This window comes from Salmo salar, chromosome ssa05, assembly GCF_905237065.1.
Source record: "Salmo salar chromosome ssa05, Ssal_v3.1, whole genome shotgun sequence".
NCBI lineage: Eukaryota > Metazoa > Chordata > Actinopteri > Salmoniformes > Salmonidae > Salmo > Salmo salar.
Genome location: NC_059446.1, coordinates 74702546 through 74722240, shown reverse-complemented (window position 1 = coordinate 74722240; position 19695 = coordinate 74702546). Strand labels below are relative to the sequence as shown.

Sequence of the window (19695 nt, the reverse complement as noted above, 5' to 3'; positions counted from 1 at the left end):
CTATTTATAAACACCATGCACACTCAGGCTCTCATAAAGAATGACTGATAAACTCTCTCACCCTTAAACACATCAACCTAGATAACTACTGGTGGTTTGGGGCAGGGCTATAGCCTACCTACCATATCTACCAGACCCTCTCTTGAGAGAGAACTGCCTACTGAGGTGGAGACTGGAATCTGTGCCTGTCTCGCCCTCTACTGGTCAATTACAATCTGTACTGTTCCTTCTCTCTCTTTTACATATTTTAACTGTTCCTTCTCCCCCTCTACCTCTCTCTCACACGCTTCTCTCTGTCTCTCTCATTCTCCTCTGTCCCGCCCTCTCTCTCTCTCTCACACAAACACACACACACAATAAATCATGAAAAACGTATTTGATGTATAATACTTTTTATTTTAACTTAAAAAGAGATTGGATCAAAAACAGACTCAATAAATAAGAAATAAATATCATTGTTGTAATAATTCATTCATAATTATAATTACTCTGACCGAGTCTGACAGAAACAGACCCTTTTTTGCTCTAAAAAATTCTAAAATCAGAAACTCGTAACCCCTTTAAACCCTTCATCATTTCTCCCTATTAACAAAAATAATTGATAAATTAGTCAATAAATAAAAAATTGTTAAAATATTAAAACCTCTCAGAAAAGGTGCAGTCCCTCCCACCCACATGTATCCTAAAATCTAAGTAGAAATTGAAAATATGTTTGTGATTCTCCCCTTTCTTTATTTCTAATACAATATCCCCTAACGAAGATAATAATAATAACAATAATAATAATATTGTGTAATTTTTCAGTGATTTATCTAAAGTACTCTTCTTTTTGCGTTTTTTTGGAATGTTACTCTTCTTAAACTAAATTATTTACAGGCCATAAGGATCTCTCTCCAAAGTTTCTCTAAACTACTCATTTTGTCGCAATATTTTTTCCTGTTTTCCTTTTTTTATTACGAAATGGAGGCCTTCCTATTTGTATCATGTTATACACATGTAATAGCCATGTTATATGACATGTTATGGTCCAAAGAAGTGATATATCACCATTATTCATCATTTCATCAATGACTTTAGTAAGTACTTCCTGGGTCGTGTGTGTGTGTGTGATCTTCACTGCCCTACACACTCCAGACAAACTCCTCACAAACTATTTTCAAACTGAGTCCAGTTCAATGGGTACGATTACTGACATATATGTATTTGAAAGCATGTGTGTGTTTGTGTGTGTGAGGACTATGATATGTACATTGGTCAATATCTGTGCCTTGGTCCTTTTAGAGTGCAAAGTGTGAGTGGTCTGTGTGTGTGTGTCCTGTTCCCCGTCGCTCAAAAGAAAGGTAGTAGGTCTGAGGGCGCAATGCACGCTGGGATTCCACCACAGGCGGAGTCAGAAAACTTCACCTGTAAGAGCGAAGGAAGGAAGAGGGAGGGAGGGGTTGGGGGACAGATGTAGAGATAGAGAGAGAGAGTGAGAGAAAGAGGTAGAGAGAGAGTGAGAGAGAGAGAGAGAGGGAGGGGGATAGAGAGAGAGAGGGAGAGTGAGAGAAAGAGAGAGAGAGAGAGCGAGAGAGTGGGGGGGGGGGATGTATAGAGAGAGAGAGAGAGAGGGAGGGGGATAGAGAGAGAGAGTGAGAGAAAGAGAGAGAGAGAGAGAGAGGGGGATAGAGAGAGAGAGAGAGGAGAGAGAGAGAGAGAGAGAGAGAGATAGAGAGAGAGAGAGAGAGAAAGAGAGAGGGGGGGATAGAGAGAGAGAGAGGGGGAGGGGGATAGAGAGAGAGAGAGAGAGAGAGCTTGTTAGGACATGGATATAGTTTTCTGGTTTCCCTCTACTGTAATCCTCTATATATCAGAGAACAAAGAAATAACAGTATGGAAACAATTCATCCCTCATGTGGATGAGATTTCCAACAAAAAAATCTATTACCAGAAACCATTTGCACAAAACAGTTTACCTCTACTAAGTCTGCATCATTGGTTACTATAGTAAACCTCTGTGTTTTTCAACAGGGATAACGTCATGGTGCTTTTACACATAGACATACAGAGTGTCCAGGGCATGCAACTCAACACAGTGAAATATCCATGAAAGTTGTTGTCATTTGGCAGGCCTTTTGCCTTTTCTGTAATTGTATGTATGTCTGTGTGTTTGTGTGTATGTGTGTGTCCGTGCACGCACACGTTGTACTTGTGTCTTAGATCACGGCAAGCAAAGGTTCCCAACATGCATCACTCTCTGGCAGTTGCAATATAGAAATTCTGGGTAACAGTCTCCCTGAGTCCACAAGTAGCCTAGAATTCTGTGTGGTAGCTTCTCATGTAAATTAAAGCCATTAAAATACATTTTTCTAATTTGTAGTCTTTTAATGTTATTATTAGATTATTCAGAAAAACTGATCTAAGGTCAGTTTTGTGTTTTCTCCCATATGGTTAACGTTTTGATTTGGGGCAGGTTAGCTGATCCTAGATCTGCCTCTATGGGTAACATCTACCCGTACCAAGACAATTTTTTCCCCATGTATATTAATTCTCCCAGAATTCCTATAGTTTATGTCTGTTCTCCAATCGGCAAGAGGCAATGTTTAGCACCATCACAACCACATACCATTACCTCAAAACACCGGCCAGGGGGGTGAGAGAAGGGGAGAGAGAAAGGAAGCAAGAGAGGAGGGGAGAAAGAAAGATGGGAGGGGAAAGGGAAAGATGGAAGGAGAAAGAAAGATGGGAGGGGAGAAAAGGAGATATGGAGTGATAGAGAGATATAAAACAGGAGGGGGAAATAGGCTGGTAGAAAATAAGGGGAAATAGACACCAATCAGAAAGTCAGGCCAGTCCACAGTCTTACCAATCAGAAGCCAAGGACACAGCCCACCAATCAGAATCCAGCTCAGCAGAGTTTAGTGTCATCAGAGGTCCACAGTCCAGTGCTGCATCTGAATAGTCTGAAGTAACTTCCTCTCCCTGTCTCTTTCCTCTCTATGCTTATCTGCTCATCTTCCACCCTTTTGTTTTCACCTATTATTTGGTTTCAGTGCAGATGAAGGAAATGCGACCAGGTGATGAAGGCTCTTTAAACTATGAGATGGACTTGGACTTATCCTAGGAATGTGTGCTGTTTATGGGGAGTTATTTACAATTCATTGCTTAGCTTACACATGCTAAATAATTTCACACATTTTCCTTACAAAGGGGTTACCCACCTCTATATCCACATAGGCTATGATCAGGCAATGATCAGCACCAAATGCAGATGGCTGGGCTGGACTAGGCTGGGCTGGACTGGACTGAGCTGGGCTGGACTAGACTTGGATAGTTCTAGGCTAGACTGGGATAGTTTACGGCGTAAATCTGTACTTCAAACCCAACAACACATGAAGGGGCCCCATTACCTGTTACCCCATTACACACTGAATGGCCTGGTTAGAGACTGTAGGAAAACATTCATAAACCTACTGTAATCACACAGCTAACTTTGGACACACACACACACACACACACACACACACACACACACACACACACACACACACACACACACACACACACACACACACACACACACACACACACACAGCCCCCTTGCCCACCTCAGTCTAGCCCAAATATACAGTAGCACTATAATGATAATGACACCAAACAGAACACTACAGAAACTGATCAAAAACTAAACTGCGGAAAAACAACGACCATTAATACAGAATTTATCCAAATATCCATTACAATTATCCATCAGTCAATGCGGATATTCAATCGAATCAATTGATACTAAATTAATCAGATCCCAGTTATTGACAGTTATTGATCAGTATGTGCACAGGTCAATACAAAAGAAAGTCACAATGCACCAAACACAGTCTGTGGTCACCACGGCAACAGGGCATGCAGGTCAGTGCATGGCCGGTTGCTCGGGGCGACAGAACAAACAAAAAAATCGCCAAGGGCAACCAGCACAGGCAATCCACCTCCACAGCAACCCAGACACAGGCCAACCAATCAACTTACAACACGTGAGAGGAAGGGGGGTCGGGGCTTTATCGGTCGCTAGGTAACCATAGTGATGGGATCCCCGCGAATTATGATTGGACGGGAGGATCTCGGGTGAGGTATGTTGTTGTTTCAGGAAAAGATTAAAAAACATCAGAAAATAAAAATAAATAAAAAATATAAAGTTGGATAACAATATTTCAATAATTTAGTTTTGATTAATTTGGCTACAATATCTCTAAATGATTGAACTACCTACAAAGCATGTTTTGTTATTTCATGTGTTTAATATTCTTTACCACATATGCACTGCTTATTTAAGATCCCGCCCACTCGCTCCATATAGCTCTTTCACCAATCAGCATTTTAGAAAGCTGTGACTGACAGCAGCTTGCATAAACTCCATTGTCATTCTTTCCTGTTTCCTCCCCAAACCCAAGTATCCCTCCTCCTTCCCATCACTTCTCTCTTACACACCTAAGTATCCCTCCTCCCTCCTCCATACTACCCTCCTCTCTCCTCCCCGCCTCTCTCCTGCCTCCTACCCTCCTCCCTCCTACCCTCCTCCTCCCGCCTACCCTCCTCTCTCCTCCCTGGCTCACTCCTGCCTCCTACTCTCCTTCCTCCTACCCTCCTCTCTCCTGCTTCCTACCCTCCTCTCTCCCCCCTCCTACCCTCCTTCCTCCTCCCTCCTACCCTCCTATCTCCTACCCTCCTCCCTCCTCCCCTCCTCTCTCCTACCCTCCTCTCTCCTCCCTCCTCCCCACCTCTCTCCTCTCTCCATATCTCCTCTCATCTACCCTCCTCTCTCCCATACTCCTCTCTCCTACCCTCCTCTCTCCTCCCCTCCTCTCTTCTACCCTCCTCTCTCTTACCTTCTCTTCTACCTTCCTCTCCTCCCTCATTCTCTTCTTCCCTTTTATTGCTTCCCATTCCTCCATCCCTCTATCCACACATTCTTTCTCCTCCCTCTCTCTTTCCCAGCCCCTATCACTTCTCACCTCTCTCACCTCTCTCTCTCTCACCTCTCTCTCCTCTCTCCTTCAGTAGGGGCGGTTGGCGTCTTTAGGTCGTTTCAGCTGCACCTTGAGTCTCTTCATGCCGATCTGGAACCCATTCATAGCCTGGATGGCAGTCTGGGCACTGGATGGGTTGTCAAAACTCACAAAACCTGGGGAGGGAACGAGGAACGAGAGAGGAACATTCTGAAATGTAATATAACATGTATAATCACATTGTTTCATTGTAACAGACAGCGATACAGTCATACAGTATGCTACCAGCAACTGTCAGTTACGATCATCATGTATCATAGCAACAGACAGAGATACAGTCATACAGTATGCTACCAGCAACTGTCAGTTATGATCATCATGTATCATAGCAACAGACAGAGATACAGTCATACAGTATGCTACCAGCAACTGTCAGTTATGATCATCATGCATCATAGCAACAGACAGAGATACAGTCATACAGTATGCTACCAGCAACTGTCAGTTATGATCATCATGCATCATAGCAACAGACAGAGATACAGTCATACAGTATGCTACCAGCAACTGTCAGTTATGATCATCATGTATCATAGCAACAGACAGAGATACAGTCATACAGTATGCTACCAGCAACTGTCAGTTATGATCATCATGTATCATAGCAACAGACAGAGATACAGTCATACAGTATGCTACCAGCAACTGTCAGTTATGATCATCATGCATCATAGCAACAGACAGAGATACAGTCATACAGTATGCTACCAGCAACTGTCAGTTATGATCATCATGTATCATAGCAACAGGTGGAATTGCAATTCTCTCTTATCTCCCCCGTTCCTCCTTTCTTTCCTTTTCTCCTGGATACTCACTATTCACCATTTCTGCCTCTCTCCTATCTCTCCCCCTTCAGTCCCTCTCTCTCTGTCTTACCGAAGCACTTGCTCTGGTTGGTGGCGCGGTCTACAAAGACTTTAGCTGAGATGACGTTTCCAAAGGGCAGAAACATCTGGAGCATCTCACTGTCACTGAACTCCTGAGGCAGGTGGTAGATAAAGATATTACAACCCTCTGGCCCTAGGGGAGGAACACACACACGTTAGGGTCTGCGACGGAGAGACACACTCACACAAATATTCATGAGGATCTGTGATTCACATGCACACTAATCTGAGACACACACACACAACAGGTGCTGTCTGAGAGACAGGAAGTGACATCACCTTCTCGCTGCTGCTGTTGCTGGGGCTGCTGGTGTTGCTGGGCAACCAGGGTAGGTTGCTGTGGAAAATGCTGGCCGACCAATCCATAGGCAGCAGGGTACGCCGCTGTGATGAGAGAGAGAGTGACATCAGATGATGAAACACTGGTTGGAGGTCCAAGTCACCCCTAACCACAGATCTAGGATCAGATTACCCTACATGCCCTCAGTGGCAGAGATGGTAGGGAGGAACACACCTCTGACCCTGTACCACAGGGATCATCAACTAGATTCACCTCTGACCCTGTACCACAGGGATCATCAACTAGATTCACCTCTGACCCTGTACCACAGGGATCATCAACTAGATTCACCTCTGACCCTGTACCACAGGGATCATCAACTATATTCACCTCTGACCCTGTACCACGGGGATCATCAACTAGATTCACCTCTGACCCTGTACCACAGGGATCATCAACTAGATTCACCTCTGACCCTGTACCACGGGGATCATCAACTAGATTCACCTCTGACCCTGTACCACAGGGATCATCAACTAGATTCACCTCTGACCCTGTACCACAGGGATCATCAACTAGATTCACCTCTGACCCTGTACCACAGGGATCATCAACTAGATTCACCTCTGACCCTGTACCACAGGGATCATCAACTAGATTCACCTCTGACCCTGTACCACAGGGATAATCAACTAGATTCACCTCTGACCCTGTACCACAGGGATCATCAACTAGATTCACCTCTGACCCTGTACCACGGGGATCATCAACTAGATTCACCTCTGACCCTGTACCACGGGGATCATCAACTAGATTCACCTCTGACCCTGTACCACGGGGATCATCAACTAGATTCACCTCTGACCCTGTACCACGGGGATCATCAACTAGATTCACCTCTGACCCTGTACCACGGGGATCATCAACTAGATTCACCTCTGACCCTGTACCACGGGGATCATCAACTAGATTCACCTCTGACCCTGTACCACGGGGATCATCAACTAGATTCACCTCTGACCCTGTACCACGGGGATCATCAACTAGATTCACCTCTGACCCTGTACCACGGGGATCATCAACTAGATTCACCTCTGACCCTGTACCACGGGGATCATCAACTAGATTCACCTCTGACCCTGTACCACGGGGATCATCAACTAGATTCACCTCTGACCCTGTACCACGGGGATCATCAACTAGATTCACCTCTGACCCTGTACCACGGGGATCATCAACTAGATTCACCTCTGACCCTGTACCACGGGGATCATCAACTATATTCACCTCTGACCCTGTACCACGGGGATCATCAACTAGATTCACCTCTGACCCTGTACCACGGGGATCATCAACTAGATTCACCTCTGACCCTGTACCACGGGGATCATCAACTAGATTCACCTCTGACCCTGTACCACAGGGATCATCAACTAGATTCACCTCTGACCCTGTACCACGGGGATCATCAACTAGATTCACCTCTGACCCTGTACCACGGGGATCATCAACTATATTCACCTCTGACCCTGTACCACGGGGATCATCAACTAGATTCACCTCTGACCCTGTACCACAGGGATCATCAACTAGATTCACCTCTGACCCTGTACCACGGGGATCATCAACTATATTCACCTCTGACCCTGTACCACGGGGATCATCAACTAGATTCACCTCTGACCCTGTACCACAGGGATCATCAACTAGATTCACCTCTGACCCTGTACCACAGGGATCATCAACTAGATTCACCTCTGACCCTGTACCACGGGGATCATCAACTAGATTCACCTCTGACCCTGTACCACGGGGATCATCAACTATATGCACCTCTGACCCTGTACCACAGGGATCATCAACTAGATTCACCTCTGACCCTGTACCACAGGGATCATCAACTAGATTCACCTCTGACCCTGTACCACGGGGATCATCAACTATATTCACCTCTGACCCTGTACCACAGGGATCATCAACTAGATTCACCTCTGACCCTGTACCACAGGGATCATCAACTAGATTCACCTCTGACCCTGTACCACAGGGATCATCAACTAGATTCACCTCTGACCCTGTACCACGGGGATCATCAACTAGATTCACCTCTGACCCTGTACCACAGGGATCATCAACTATATTCACCTCTGACCCTGTACCACAGGGATCATCAACTAGATTCAGCCGCGGGCTGATTTCTTTCTTGAGTCGATGGTCAGGGGGTCGGAACATAATTACAAGTAATTTGTATACTCTAAATTGACTACAAGAATCCCGATATAACGTTTGACTAAAACATAATTTCAAACCTTGCTTACATTTGATTACCATCACATATATATCTCCCTACTATGCATTGAAAACCATATGCAAAATTAAAATCACTTTCTGGTGTTTTTGTTCTTTTATCTCCTAAAATTTGGGTGGCCAAATAAAATCACTGCTGGGGAACCCTGCTGTACCAGTTAATTACTGTCCTACTCTGAGAGCATTGAGGACTCCATTCTGACAATGCAAAATGAACCCAGTCACTAAAAAGTGTCATAGGAGCTGGTAGTGTGTGACTGTGGCCCACCTGTGTAGTGCTGCATGCCTGCATACGCCTGCTGGAGAGGGTCTAGAGATAATGCTGGACTCTGGGCTGCAGGGAGAGAGGGAGGGAAGCAGGGAGGGAGGCAGGGAGGGAGGCAGGGAGGGAGGGAGAGAGAGAGGGAGAGAGGAAGGGAGATAAGTAGGGAGGGAGAGAGCGAGGGAAGCAGGAATGCAGGGAGGGAGGGAGAGAGAGAGAGAGGAAGGGAGATAAGTAGGAAGGGAGAGAGGGAGGGAGGGAAGTATGGAGGGAGTGGCAGAGCAGAGAGAGTGAATATAGGGAACAAATGGAGATATCAGTATTTCTGTGGTAAATATTCTATCTTTGGTAATTCAGCTCGTACCTTGGTACGCATGAATGCCATTGGTGTATAGTGCTTCCGATGCTTGCTGTCCATTGGTTGGTGGACTGTAACCATTGACTCCTAGAGGTGGAGGTAGTGATGGCACGGGCGTGGCTGAGATGGTTGGAGGGGTATTCGTACCTGCAAACCGGGAGGACCAATCACAGTGGAGGAGATATTGTGATTGACAGCTACTAGACTCTATAGTGTATAAGAAAGAGAAAAAGGCAGGGCATAAATGCAGGGGAGAAGCAATGATTGGTTAGTGGGGCAAAGGGAGTTAAGGGAAGGGTGCATCTTATTGTAAAGTGGCTTCCTCTTCTTGTCTACCTTCCTCAATCTGAATTGATGTTAAGAAAACTGGACTGGTGAAAGGTAATTCCCAGCTTTCAGATGAGTGTAGAATCGATTGTTGTAGACTGTAAAGGATGCTGATTAGATGAGGAGGAGAAGAAGCCACTTTACACTATTGAGATGCACCTATAAGAAGATGAACTTAGAAACTAATGAACAGAAGTAAATGTACATCAAATAGACAGACTTGATCTGCATAGCATAGTAAACATAAGATCAATCTATGTTATTACTAACATACAGTATCCGTAAGCATCTGTAAGTGTGTGTGTGTGTGTGTGTGTGTGTGTGTGTGTGTGTGTGTGTGTGTGTGTGTGTGTGTGTGTGTGTGTGTGTGTGTGTGTGTGTGTGTCTGTGTGTCTGTGTGTGTGTGTGTACCAGAGGAAGATGTGATGGGCGTGGCGATGATTCCGTTTGCGTTGAGCGCTGCCATCTGCTGCATCTGTAAACTGGCAACAGTTGCTACGGGAGACAGGTACGCTGACTGAGCAACAAGAGCTTGCTGCTGGACAATCTAGAGAAAGAAAGAAAAAAAGAGAGAGAGAGGAGAGAGAAAAATGGGAGAAAGAGAGTGAGAGAGAGAGAGAGGAAAGACAGGGAGATATTAGGCCGATACCCAATAATTATAAAATCCAGGAAAGAGCCGTTAAATTCTACAACCGCCTAAAAGGAAGCAATTCCCAAACCTTCCATAAGAAAACCATCCCCTATAGAGAGATGAACCTGGAGAAGAGTCCCCTAAGCAAGCTGGTCCTGGGGCTCTGTTCACAAACACAAACAGACCCCACAGAGCCTCAGGACAGCAACACAATTAGACCCAACCAAATCACGAGAAAACAAAAAGATAATTACTTGACACATTTGAAAGAATTAACAAAAAAACTGAGCAAACTAGAATGCTATTTGGCCCTAAACAGAGAGTACACAGTGACAGAATACCTGACCACTGTGACTGACCCAACCTTAAGGAAAGCTTTGACTATGTACAGACTCAGTGAGCATAGCCTTGCTATTGAGAAAGGCTGCCGTAGGCAGACCTGACTCTCAAGAGAAGACAGCCTATGTGCACACTGCCCACAAAATGGGGTGGAAACTGAGCTGCACTTCCTAACCTCCTGCCAAATGTATGACCATATTAGAGATGCATATTCCCTCAGATTATGCAGATCCACAAAGAATTTGAAAACAAACCCAATTTTGATAAACTCATGTATCTATAGGGTGAAATACCACAGTGTGCCATCACAGCAGAAAGATTTGTGACCTGTTGCCACAAGAAAAGGTCAACCAGTGAAGAACAAACACCATTGTAAATACAACCTATATTTGTTTATTTATTTTCTATTTGCACATCGTTACAACACTGTATATAGACATAATATGACATTTGAAATGTCTTTATTATTTTGGAACTTCTGTGAGTGTAATGTTTACTGTTAATTTGTGTTGTTTATTTCACTTTTGTTTATTATCTACGTCACTTGCTTTGGCAATGTAAACATATGTTTCCCATGCCAATAAAGCCCCTTAAATGTAATTGAATTGAGAGACAGGGAGAGAGAGAAGGAGAAAGAGAGGAATATAGAGAGAAAGACAGAGGGAGAGAGAGAAAGAGAGGGAGAGACAGAGAGAAAGAAAGAGAGAGAGAGGAGGATGAATAGAGATGTAATTACATTATATCCAGCCACGGGGTTAATGGCTGTGCAGCAGAAAAGCTGGGGTTACTAGGAAGTGTGTGTGTGTGTGTGTGTGTGTGTGTGTGTGTGTGTGTGTGTGTGTGTGTGTGTGTGTGTGTGTGTGTGTGTGTGTGTGTGTGTGTGTGTGTGTGTGTGTGTGTGTATGTGTGTGTGTTGCTGTGGTTTTTGTCGAGAGATGGCTAATGCTAAATGACGTGTCCATTCAGTAATAACATTAGCGCAGATTAGAACAGTGATAGCCCCTTGAAAAACATCACAACCTCTCATACCCAAAGCACCACTCAAACCTGTGTATGTGTGCATGTGTAACGGCGTGTGTGTAACGGTGTGTGTGCTTACCGCCTGTGCGCTGACGGCCTGTGTGTAAGCGTTGTAAGCAGGGAAGTTAAGTGTCATGGTGGGGCTGAAGATGCCCAGCTGTGATGCCACCTGCTGCATCCGTCTCAGCCCTCTCTCCTTCTCTGTGTCCGCAAACTTCACCACCAGACTGGACGACGCACCCTACAAGGAAACACACACCGGTCTTTAAGTTAAACACATGGATTTACTGAATTACCCCTTATTGGGAATACAATCAACCAAGATTTGGTGCACTGTTTTGAATCGCGTATTTATGTTGAAAGGTAAATAAAGTACCTTTCAAACCGTTTACAGAGACAGGACATGTTCTATACTGTTACTGTAGAGAATACATTAACTTACCACATAACAATGAGAGAGGGAGAGGTGGGAAGACTAGTCTGTGACTTACAGAGGGAGAGGTAGGGTGACTTGTAAGTGACTTACAGAGGGAAAGTTGGGAAGTCTTGTCTGTTTCCTACAGAGTGAGAAGTTGGAAGACTTGTCTGTGACTTACAGAGGGAGAGGTGGGATGAATTGTCTGTGACTTACAGAAGGAGCGGTAGGAAGACTTGTCTGTGACTTACAGAGGAATAGGTAGGATGACTTGTCTGTGACTTACAGAAGGAGAGGTAGATAGACTTGTCAGTGACATTCAAAGGGAGAGGTAGGAAGACTTGTCTGTGGCTTACAGAGGGAGAGGTTGGAAGACTTGTCTGTGACTTACAGAGGGAGTTGTTGGAAGAGTTGTCTGTGACTTACAGAGGGAGAGGTTGGAAGACTTGTCTGTGACTTATAGAGGGAGTGGTAGGAAGACTTGTCTGTGACTTACAGAGGGAGAGGTAGGGAGACTTATCTGAGACTTACATAGGGAGAGGTTGGAAGACTTTCTGTGTCTTAATGAGGGAGAGTTCAGAAGACTTGACTGTGACTTATAGAGGGAGAGGTCGGAAGACTTGTCTGTGACTTACAGAGGGAGGGGTTGGATGACTTGTCTGTGACTTACAGAGGGAGAGGTAGGAAGACTTGTCTGTGACTTACAAAGGGAGAGGTTGGAAGACATGTCTGTAACTTAAAGAGGGAGAGGTTGGAAGACTAGTCTGTGACTTACAGAAGGAGAAGTTGGAAGACTTGTCTGTGACTTACAGAGAGAAAGTTTGGAAGACTTGTCTGTGACTTACAAAGGGAGAGGTAGGATGACTTGCCTATGACTTATAGATGCAGAGGTAGGATGACTTGTCTGTGACTTACAGAGGGATCGGTAGGATTAGTTGTCTGTGACTTAGAGGGAGAGGTAGGAAGACTTGTCTGTGACTTACATAGGGAGAGGTTGGAAGACTTGTCTGTGATTGACAAAGAGAGAGGTAGAATGAATTGTCTGTGACTTGCAGAGGGAGCGTTAGGATCAGTTGTCTGTGACTTACAGAGGGAGAGGTAGGTGGACTTGTTTGTGACTTACAGAGGGAAAGCAAGGGAGACTTGTCTGTGATTTACAGAGGGAGATGTTGGAAGACGTGTCTGTGATTTTCAGAGGGAGAGGTTGGAAGACTTTTCTGTGACTTACAGAGGGAGGGGTTGGTAGACTTGTCTGTGACTTACAGAGGGAGACGTAGGAAGAATTGTCTGTGACTTACAGAGGGAGAGGTTGGAAGACTTGTCTGTGACTTACCGAGGGAGAGGTTTGAAGTCTTGTCTGTCACTTACAGAGGGAGAGGTAGGAAGACTTGTCTGTGACTTACAGAGGGAGAGGTAGGAAGAATTGTCTGTGACTTACAGAGGGAGAGGTAGGAAGACTTGTCTGTGACTTACAGAGGGAGGGGTTGGAAGACTTTTCTGTGACTTACAGAGGGAGGGGTTGGTAGACTTGTCTGTGACTTACAGAGGGAGAGGTAGGAAGACTTATCTGAGACTTACATAGGGAGAGGTTGGAAGACTTTCTGTGTCTTACAGAGGGAAATGGTGGAAGAATTGTCTGTGACTTACAGAGGGAGAGGTTGGAAGACTTGTCTGTGACTTACCGAGGGAGAGGTTTGAAGTCTTGTCTGTCACTTACAGAGGGAGAGGTAGGAAGACTTGTCTGTGACTTACAGAGGGAGAGGTAGGAAGAATTGTCTGTGACTTACAGAGGGAGAGGTAGGAAGACTTGTCTGTGACTTACAGAGGGAGGGGTTGGAAGACTTGTCTGTGACTTAGAGGGAGAGGTAGGAAGACTTGTCTGTGACTTACATAGGGAGAGGTAGGAAGACTTGTCTGTGACTTACATAGGGAGCGGTAGGATGACTTGTCTGTGACTTACAGAGAGAGATATAGGAAGACGTGTCTGTGACTTACAGAGGGAGAGGAAGGATGACTTGTCTGTGGCTTACAGAGGGAGAGGTTGGAAGACTTGTCTGTAACTTAAAGAGGGAGAGGTTGGAAGACTAGTCTGTGACTTACAGAAGGAGAGGTTGGAAGACTTGTCTGTGACTTACAGAGAGAAAGGTTGGAAGACTTGTTTGTGACGTAAAAGGGAGAGGTTGGAAGACTTGTCTGTGACTTACATAGGGAGAGGTAGGATGACTTGCCTATGACTTATAGATGCAGAGGTAGGATGACTTGTCTGTGACTTACAGAGGGAGCGGTAGGATAACTTGCGTATGACTTATAGATGCATAGGTAGGATGACTTGTCTGTGACTTACAGAGGGATCGGTAGGATTAGTTGTCTGTGACTTAGAGGGAGAGGTAGGAAGACTTGTCTGTGACTTACAGAGGGATACGTAGGATGACTTGTCTGTGACTTACAGAGGGAGAGGTAGATAGACTTGTCTGTGACTTACAGAGGGAGAACAGGATCACTTGTTTATGACTTACAGAGGGAGAGGTAGGAAGACTTGTCTGTGACTTACAGAGGGAGAGTTCGTAAGACTTGTCTGTGACTTACAGAGGGAGAGGTAGGAAGACTTGTCTGTGACTTTTATAGGGAGAGGTTGGAAGACTTGTCTGTGACTTACAGAGGGAGAGGTAGGAAGACTTGTCTGTGACTTACAGAGGGAGGGGTTGGAAGACTTTTCTGTGACTTACAGAGGGAGGGGTTGGTAGACTTGTCTGTGACTTACAGAGGGAGAGGTAGGAAGACTTATCTGAGACTTACATAGGAAGAGGTTGGAAGACTTTCTGTGTCTTACAGAGGGAAATGGTGGAAGAATTGTCTGTGACTTACAGAGGGAGAGGTTGGAAGACTTGTATGTGACTTACCGAGGGAGAGGTTTGAAGTCTTGTCTGTCACTTACAGAGGGAGAGGTAGGAAGACTTGTCTGTGACTTACAGAGGGAGAGGTAGGAAGAATTGTCTGTGACTTACAGAGGGAGTTGTTGGAAGAGTTGTCTGTGACTTACAGAGGGAGAGGTTGGAAGACTTTTCTGTGACTTATAGAGGGAGTGGTAGGAAGACTTGTCTGTGACTTACAGAGGGAGAGGTAGGGAGACTTATCTGAGACTTACATAGGGAGAGGTTGGAAGACTTTCTGTGTCTTAATGAGGGAGAGTTCCGAAGACTTGACTGTGACTTATAGAGGGAGAGGTCGGAAGACTTGTCTGTGACTTACAGAGGGAGGGGTTGGATGACTTGTCTGTGACTTACAGAGGGAGAGGTAGGAAGACTTGTCTGTGACTTACAAAGGGAGAGGTTGGAAGACATGTCTGTAACTTAAAGAGGGAGAGGTTGGAAGACTTGTCTGTGACTTACAGAGAGAAAGTTTGGAAGACTTGTCTGTGACTTACAAAGGGAGAGGTAGGATGACTTGCCTATGACTTATAGATGCAGAGGTAGGATGACTTGTCTGTGACTTACAGAGGGATCGGTAGGATTAGTTGTCTGTGACTTAGAGGGAGAGGTAGGAAGACTTGTCTGTGACTTACATAGGGAGAGGTTGGAAGACTTGTCTGTGATTGACAAAGAGAGAGGTAGAATGAATTGTCTGTGACTTGCAGAGGGAGCGTTAGGATCAGTTGTCTGTGACTTACAGAGGGAGAGGTAGGTGGACTTGTTTGTGACTTACAGAGGGAAAGCAAGGGAGACTTGTCTGTGATTTACAGAGGGAGATGTTGGAAGACGTGTCTGTGATTTTCAGAGGGAGAGGTTGGAAGACTTTTCTGTGACTTACAGAGGGAGGGGTTGGTAGACTTGTCTGTGACTTACAGAGGGAGACGTAGGAAGACTTATCTGAGACTTACATAGGGAGAGGTTGGAAGACTTTCTGTGTCTTACAGAGGGAAATGGTGGAAGAATTGTCTGTGACTTACAGAGGGAGAGGTTGGAAGACTTGTCTGTGACTTACCGAGGGAGAGGTTTGAAGTCTTGTCTGTCACTTACAGAGGGAGAGGTAGGAAGACTTGTCTGTGACTTACAGAGGGAGAGGTAGGAAGAATTGTCTGTGACTTACAGAGGGAGAGGTAGGAAGACTTGTCTGTGACTTACAGAGGGAGGGGTTGGAAGACTTTTCTGTGACTTACAGAGGGAGGGGTTGGTAGACTTGTCTGTGACTTACAGAGGGAGAGGTAGGAAGACTTATCTGAGACTTACATAGGGAGAGGTTGGAAGACTTTCTGTGTCTTACAGAGGGAAATGGTGGAAGAATTGTCTGTGACTTACAGAGGGAGAGGTTGGAAGACTTGTCTGTGACTTACCGAGGGAGAGGTTTGAAGTCTTGTCTGTCACTTACAGAGGGAGAGGTAGGAAGACTTGTCTGTGACTTACAGAGGGAGAGGTAGGAAGAATTGTCTGTGACTTACAGAGGGAGAGGTAGGAAGACTTGTCTGTGACTTACAGAGGGAGGGGTTGGAAGACTTGTCTGTGACTTAGAGGGAGAGGTAGGAAGACTTGTCTGTGACTTACATAGGGAGAGGTAGGAAGACTTGTCTGTGAATTACATAAGGAGCGTTAGGATGACTTGTCTGTGACTTACAGAGGGAGATATAGGAAGACGTGTCTGTGACTTACAGAGGGAGAGGAAGGATGACTTGTCTGTGGCTTACAGAGGGAGAGGGTGGAAGACTTGTCTGTAACTTAAAGAGGGAGAGGTTGGAAGACTAGTCTGTGACTTACAGAAGGAGAGGTTGGAAGACTTGTCTGTGACTTACAGAGAGAAAGGTTGGAAGACTTGTTTGTGACGTAAAAGGGAGAGGTTGGAAGACTTGTCTGTGACTTTCATAGGGAGAGGTAGGATGACTTGCCTATGACTTATAGATGCAGAGGTAGGATGACTTGTCTGTGACTTACAGAGGGAGCGGTAGGATAACTTGCCTATGACTTATAGATGCATAGGTAGGATGACTTGTCTGTGACTTACAGAGGGATCGGTAGGATTAGTTGTCTGTGACTTAGAGGGAGAGGTAGGAAGACTTGTCTGTGACTTACAGAGGGATACGTAGGATGACTTGTCTGTGACTTACAGAGGGAGAGGTAGATAGACTTGTCTGTGACTTACAGAGGGAGAACAGGATCACTTGTTTATGACTTACAGAGGGAGAGGTAGGAAGACTTGTCTGTGACTTACAGAGGGAGAGTTCGTAAGACTTGTCTGTGACTTACAGAGGGAGAGGTAGGAAGACTTGTCTGTGACTTTTATAGGGAGAGGTTGGAAGACTTGTCTGTGACTTACAGAGGGAGAGGTAGGAAGACTTGTCTGTGACTTACAGAGGGAGGGGTTGGAAGACTTTTCTGTGACTTACAGAGGGAGGGGTTGGTAGACTTGTCTGTGACTTACAGAGGGAGAGGTAGGAAGACTTATCTGAGACTTACATAGGGAGAGGTTGGAAGACTTTCTGTGTCTTACAGAGGGAAATGGTGGAAGAATTGTCTGTGACTTACAGAGGGAGAGGTTGGAAGACTTGTATGTGACTTACCGAGGGAGAGGTTTGAAGTCTTGTCTGTCACTTACAGAGGGAGAGGTAGGAAGACTTGTCTGTGACTTACAGAGGGAGAGGTAGGAAGAATTGTCTGTGACTTACAGAGGGAGAGGTAGGAAGACTTGTCTGTGACTTACAGAGGGAGGGGTTGGAAGACTTGTCTGTGACTTAGAGGGAGAGGTAGGAAGACTTGTCTGTGACTTACATAGGGAGAGGTAGGAAGACTTGTCTGTGACTTACATAGGGAGAGGTAGGGTCACTTGTCTGTGACTTACAGAGGGAGAGGTATGATGACTTGTCAATGATTAATAGATGGAGAGGTTGAATGGCTTGTCTGTGACTTACAGAAGGAGAGGTAGGATGACTTGTTTGTGACTTACAGAGGTAGAGATAGAATGACTTGTCTGTGACTTACAGAAGGAGAGGTAGGATGACTTGTTTGTGACTTACAGAGGTAGAGATAGGATGACTTGTCTGTGACTTTCAGAGGGAGATGAAGGACAACTTGACTGTGAATTATAGGAGGAGAGGTAGGAAGTCTTGTCTTTGACTTATAAAGGGAGAAGTTGGAAAACACGATTCTGACTTACAGAGGTAGAGGTTGGAAGACTTGTCTGTGACTTACAGAGGTAGAGATAGGATAACTTGTCTGTGACTTACAGAGTGAGAGGTTGGAAGACTTGTCTGTGACCTACAGAGGGAGAGGTAGGATGACTTGTCTGTGACTTACAGAGGGAGAGGGTGGAAGAATTGTCTGTGACTTACAGAGGGAGAGGTAGGAAGACTTGTCTGTGACTTACAGAGGGAGGGGTTGGAAGACTTGTCTGTGACTTAGAGGGAGAGGTAGGAAGACTTGTCTGTGACTTACATAGGGAGAGGTAGGAAGACTTTTCTGTGACTTACAGAGGGAGATATAGGAAGACGTGTCTGTGACTTACAGAGGGAGAGGAAGGATGACTTGTCTGTGGCTTACAGAGGGAGAGGGTGGAAGAATTGTCTGTAACTTAAAGAGGGAGAGGTTGGAAGACTAGTCTGTGACTTATAGAAGGAGAGGTTGGAAGACTTGTCTGTGACTTACAGAGAGAAAGGTTGGAAGACTTGTTTGTGACGTAAAAGGGAGAGGTTGGAAGACTTGTCTGTGACTTACAAAGGGAGAGGTAGGATGACTTGCCTATGACTTATAGATGCAGAGGTAGGATGACTTGTCTGTGACTTACAGAGGGAGGGGTTGGAATACTTGTCTGTGACTTACAGAGGGACAGGTAGGAAGACTTGTCTGTGACTTACAGAGGGAGAGGTTGGAAGACTTGTCTGTGATTGACATAGGGAGAGGTAGGAAGACTTGCTTGTGACTTACAGAGAGAGCGGTAGGATAACTTGCCTATGACTTATAGATGCATAGGTAGGATGACTTGTCTGTGACTTACAGAGGGATCGGTAGGATTAGTTGTCTGTGACTTAGAGGGAGAGGTAGGAAGACTTGTCTGTGACTTACAGAGGGATACGTAGGATGACTTGTCTGTGACTTACAGAGGGAGAGGTAGATAGACTTGTCTGTGACTTACAGAGGGAGAACAGGATCACTTGTTTATGACTTACAGAGGGAGAGGTAGGAAGACTTGTCTGTGACTTACAGAGGGAGAGTTCGTAAGACCTGTCTGTGACTTACAGAGGGAGAGGTAGGAAGACTTGTCTGTGACTTTTATAGGGAGAGGTTGGAAGACTTGTCTGTGACTTACAGAGGGAGAGGTAGGAAGACTTGTCTGTGACTTACAGAGGGAGGGGTTGGAAGACTTTTCTGTGACTTACAGAGGGAGGGGTTGGTAGACTTGTCTGTGACTTACAGAGGGAGAGGTAGGGAGACTTATCTGAGACTTACATAGGGAGAGGTTGGAATACTTTCTGTGTCTTACAGAGGGAAATGGTGGAAGTCTTGTCTGTCACTTACAGAGGGAGAGGTAGGAAGACTTGTCTGTGACTTACAGAGGGAGAGGTAGGAAGAATTGTCTGTGACTTACAGAGGGATCGGTAGGATTAGTTGTCTGTGACTTAGAGGGAGAGGTAGGAAGACTTGTCTGTGACTTACATAGGGAGAGGTTGGAAGACTTGTCTGTGATTGACAAAGAGAGAGGTAGAATGAATTGTCTGTGACTTGCAGAGGGAGCGTTAGGATCAGTTGTCTGTGACTTACAGAGGGAGAGGTAGGTGGACTTGTTTGTGACTTACAGAGGGAAAGCAAGGGACACTTGTCTGTGATTTACAGAGGGAGATGTTGGAAG

At 45.3% G+C, this 19695-nt stretch overlaps 1 protein-coding gene across 8 annotated transcripts in view; it reads right to left on the bottom strand.

Annotated features, from left to right (window-relative positions):
- Window positions 1-375: 375 nt before the first annotated feature.
- The window catches only part of LOC106609264 (CUGBP Elav-like family member 3), a 164735-nt gene continuing 145415 nt past the window's right edge, over window positions 376-19695 (bottom strand). For 4 of the 8 annotated variants that reach the window (XM_045718871.1, XM_045718872.1, XM_045718875.1 and 1 more), the window contains 8 exons: window positions 11530-11691; window positions 9872-10007; window positions 9140-9340; window positions 8782-8847; window positions 6206-6310; window positions 5916-6059; window positions 5010-5155; window positions 376-1404 (listed from right to left, as the gene is read on the bottom strand). In XM_045718871.1, coding sequence (XP_045574827.1) covers window positions 5028-5155; window positions 5916-6059; window positions 6206-6310; window positions 8782-8847; window positions 9140-9340; window positions 9872-10007; window positions 11530-11691 — 942 coding nt within the window. In that variant the 3' untranslated portion in view covers window positions 376-1404; window positions 5010-5027. Of the gene's footprint in view, window positions 1405-4002; window positions 4094-4985; window positions 5156-5915; window positions 6060-6205; window positions 6311-8781; window positions 8848-9139; window positions 9341-9871; window positions 10008-11529; window positions 11692-19695 lie in introns of all 8 variants that reach the window. The other 4 variants (XR_006769979.1, XM_045718876.1, XM_045718874.1 and 1 more) reach the window with 4 other exon arrangements.